This window comes from Melanostigma gelatinosum (genome assembly GCF_949748355.1).
Source record: "Melanostigma gelatinosum genome assembly, chromosome: 11".
Classification (NCBI taxonomy): Eukaryota; Metazoa; Chordata; class Actinopteri; order Perciformes; family Zoarcidae; genus Melanostigma; species Melanostigma gelatinosum.
In genome coordinates, this window is record NC_136644.1 from 650919 (window position 1) to 655000 (window position 4082).

The 4082-nt window shown below is 57.3% G+C and overlaps 1 protein-coding gene across 1 annotated transcript; it reads right to left on the reverse strand.

Annotated features, from left to right (window-relative positions):
* Window positions 1-1633: 1633 nt before the first annotated feature.
* LOC306784125 (uncharacterized protein) lies at window positions 1634-3388 on the reverse strand. Its single transcript, XM_079277967.1, has 2 exons — window positions 1887-3388; window positions 1634-1738 (listed from the first exon to the last, which is right to left on the reverse strand). The coding sequence occupies exons 1-2, from the start codon at window positions 3057-3059 to the stop codon at window positions 1727-1729; spliced, it is 1185 nt and encodes a 394-aa protein (XP_079134093.1). The 5' UTR covers window positions 3060-3388; the 3' UTR covers window positions 1634-1726.
* Window positions 3389-4082: the final 694 nt, after the last annotated feature.

The window sequence follows — 4082 nt, forward strand, 5'->3', positions numbered from 1 at the left end:
CGCAGAGCTTTCAGGACTGCGTCCAGTCTTTGGAGGTGAGCCCCCCATTCCTCCCCGTGTACGACGATGTCGTCCAGATAGGCTGCCGCGTATTCTCGATGGGGACGAAGTACCTGGTCCATCAGTCTCTGGTACGTGGGGGGGGCTCCGTGGAGACCGAACGGCAGCCTCTTATAGTGGTACAGGCCCATGGGAGTAGTGAAGGCCGTTTTTTCCCTGTCTTCGGGGGCCACTGCCACTTGCCAGTAGCCTTTAGTCAAGTCGAGGGTGGTTATGTATCTGGCCCTCCCGATGCGCTCTATCATTTCGTCCACCCTGGGCATCGGGTAGGCATCAAATTTTGAGATGGCGTTGAGCTGTCTAAAATCATTACAGAATCTGACTGAGCCATCTGGTTTCGGAACCAACACTATAGGGCTGCACCACTCGCTAGTCGAGGGTTCGATGATGTCGGCCTCCAGCATACTCTGTACCTCTCTCTCTATCGCCCCCCGGCGGGCTTCGGGGATGCGGTACGGCCTTAGTTTTACCTTCTTCCCGGGCTCGGTGATTATCCGGTGTTGCACCAGTGTGGTGTATCCGGGGTCCGGGGAGAACACGTCTCGGAACCGATCCACCATTTCCCGGACGTCCTGCTTCTGCCGGGGGGTCAACTCTTCTCCCACGGGTACCTCGACGGGCTCCGTTTTTCCTGGGGTTGTAGAGAGAGAGAAACAGAGCATGGCATCCCTACTCACCCATTTCTTGAGAAGGTTAACATGATAGATCTTCGTCGGGTGCCTTCGACCTGGTTGCCTGACTCGGTAGTTTACCGGCCCCAATTTTTCCATAATTTCATACGGTCCCCTCCATCGGGCTAAAAACTTACATTCCGCCGTGGGCACCAGGACCAACACCCGATCCCCTGGGTTAAACACTCGGGGTTGTGTTCCCCGGTTGTACACGCGGGCTTGGGCCGCCTGTGCCTCGGCCATGTGTTCTCGGACTATGGGCCAGAGTGATGCCATCCTCACCCTCATCTCCTCGACGTGGTCCACCATGGTGCGGTAGGGGGAGGGTTGGTGTTCCCAGGCTTCCTTGGCCAGGTCGAGTAGTCCCCGGGGTCGTCGACCGTACAGGAGCTCGAAGGGCGAGAATCCTGTAGACGCCTGGGGCACCTCTCTAATGGAGAACATAAGGAATGGCAGCAGTTGGTCCCAATTCTTACCGTCCTGATCCATGGTCTTTTTCAGCATTTTTTTCAGTGTCTGGTTGAATCTCTCGACTAGGCCGTCCGTTTGGGGGTGATACACCGACGTCCTCAGTTGGGTCACCTTCAGCATGCCACACAGGTCCTTCATGATCCTAGACATGAACGGGGTCCCTTGGTCGGTGAGAATCTCCTCCGGTATTCCGACCCTGGAAAACAACATCACAAGCTCCCTGGCTATGCCCTTGGTGGCCATGGAGCGTAGGGGGATGGCTTCGGGATACCGGGTGGCGTAATCAACAATAACCAGGATGTACCTGTGTCCCCTGTTGGTCTTGGGTAGGGGCCCCACTAGGTCCATCCCGATCCTGCTGAAGGGGACGGTGATGATCGGCAGGGGCACCAGCGGGTTTCTGTGATGGGGTTGTGGGGCCACTTGTTGACATTCGGGGCAGCTCCGGCAGTAATCTTCGATGGCCTTTTTTATTCCGGGCCAGTGGAACCTGGCCCTCACCCTTTCCAGGGTTTTCTCCACTCCTAGATGGGCACCTAGGAGATGGGAGTGGGCTAACTGTAGGACAGAGGGTATAAAAGGACGTGGCACCAGTAACAACCTGAGGGGGGCCCCGTCCCTCATTACTACCTGGTATAGGAGCCCGTTATATATGGCGAAATGTGTGGGAGGGAGGTCTCTTACCCCGTCCAGTGGTCGTCCGTCTACGGCGGCCACCTGCCGAAGGGCGTTGGCTAGGTTGGGGTCCTCCAACTGGGCCGTCCCAAACCTCCCTGTGAGGGGCCCGGGTAAGATGGGCTCCTCCGGGTCCTGGGGAAACAGCCCGGCCAGCTCCTCTTCGTCGAGGGAGGGGGTATCTGCTTCCTCGGGGATGGGCGGCGCCTCTCCTTCGGGCTCACTGGGGCTGGAGGGTCCGTCGTTCTCGATGGCTGTGGCATAGACGTCATCGGGGTTGGGTTGGGTGGCCTCCACCAACGCCCGGGCCACGGCACTGGCGACTCCTTCCGATAGGGGATCGGTGGAGATCTCCTCCCCCAGCCCACAGATGGCTTTTTTTTTGTATTTTCGGGGAGGGGTCGTACCTGGTTTCACCACCAGGCTGCGCCAAAGCTCCTGGAACACGGGCAGGTCTCGGCCGACGAGCACCTCTACGGGGAGTCCTTCCACGACTCCTGCAGTGCCGATGTATCTACCCCTTGTCGTGTAGATCTCTAGGGCGGTGGTGGGGTATTCGCGGGTCTCCCCATGGATGCACGTGACCGCTCGGGTGCCGGTTAGGAGCGGGTACTGAGCATACGTGGGTCTCACCAATGTAATGGCGCTCCCGGAGTCCACCATCGCTGAGGCGTCGCGGCCGTTGACTTTGACAGGGGTGAGGGGCATGTGGTCCTCGTGAGTGGCCCAGCATCCTGTAATCAAACCGCATGGGCGACTCCCCTCACTGGCCGTGGGCATGGGCGCGTCCTGGCGGTGAGGGCATCCCCAGGCGATGTGCCCGATCTCGCCGCAGTGGTAGCACCTCCTCTCTTCCTGTCCAAACGCCGGCCGACGTCGGGGAAAGCCTGGGGGGAAGGAGGGAGACACATATTTATTTTCCTCCGTTTTAATTTTTTCTTTGCGGGTGGGCCCCTCTAATGTCTGGTTTCTTCCCCCACGCACTAAAGCTTGTGCGGCTTGGTAACCCTCCATTATTTCCACCAGGTCCTCGATGTTTCGGGGGTTTCTCTGGCCTGCCAATTTTTTTGCCTCATACGGGAGTGATCGGATGTATTTGTCCATGACCACGCGATCGGTGGGCGACACCTCGGTTGGCTCTGCGTGTAGCCAGGCCGTCGTGATCCTTTTTATCTCATGCATCTGGGCTCGCGGAGAAAGTGAGGCGTCATATGACCAGTCATGAAATCGTTGGGCCTTTAAGAACAGCGTGACCCCGCATCGCTGTAACGCTTCCGCTTTCAAAACCCGGAAGTCAACTTTTCCAGCGCGCTCTAAGTCCTGATACGTTACCTGCGTTTCATTGATCAAAAAGGGGGCTATTAACTCTGCCCAGTGATCTTCTGGCCATTTCTCGCGGAGTGCCGTTGTCTGGAATATTTGGAAAAAAACTTCAACATCGTCCGCTGCCGTTTGTTTGAGCAGGAAGCGCGCTGGATTGGCTCTCTCCACGGTATGTTGCTCCTGTTGGTTCTGTAACATGCCCTTGATTTCGCTTTGCTGTTGGTATTGTTGTTGCTGCTGGGATTGGAGGATTTGCATTTGTATTTGCATGGCTTGTTCGTGGCGCTTTTGGGTTTCTTGGTTGCTAGCGATTAGCCCCGCTAGCAGCTCTTGAAATGGCACCGGGGTGGCCATGCTTACTGGGTCGGTTGGTCTATCGGTCAGCGTTGCCAGAACCGGGTAGTGCCCGCATTCTCCACCAAGTTGTGACAGCCCCCGGGGTGGACAGGGGGTTTCACGACAACACTGACCAATAAACACAACCAGTCGGCAGATAAACGGTTCAAGTGAGGTTTTTACTGAAGGTAGAGAGGGGAAAGAGGTAGGATAGACACTCAAGAACACAATGTCCGTTTTCCAGAGGGAGGGTCGGGGTCCAATTCCACGGGTCGGTGCACAGCGGGTATTCCTCAGACGGTCCAGGGCGCGGGCAGGAGCAGGGTAGTCGTACAGGCAGGGGTCGTGAGCCGGGCGGGTAGTCAGACGTTCCAGGGTGATCCAGGGGTAAGGCAGTCTTCTCCAAGGGTTTCTCTGTTTAGCTACTTCTTCTGCTTCCTCTTCCACTCCTACTCTCTCCCGGTTTCCTGTTGCCTGGGCCCTTTTGTAGTCCCCTCCTCCTCCTCTGATAGGGTGTGGTCGCTCCCTCGTCTCTCCTCCTCAGGT

Bases quoted from the DNA above. Each gene is read 5' to 3' on its own strand.
- LOC306784125 (XM_079277967.1), bottom strand. From the start codon at position 3,059: ATGCATGAGATAAAAAGGATCACGACGGCCTGGCTACACGCAGAGCCA.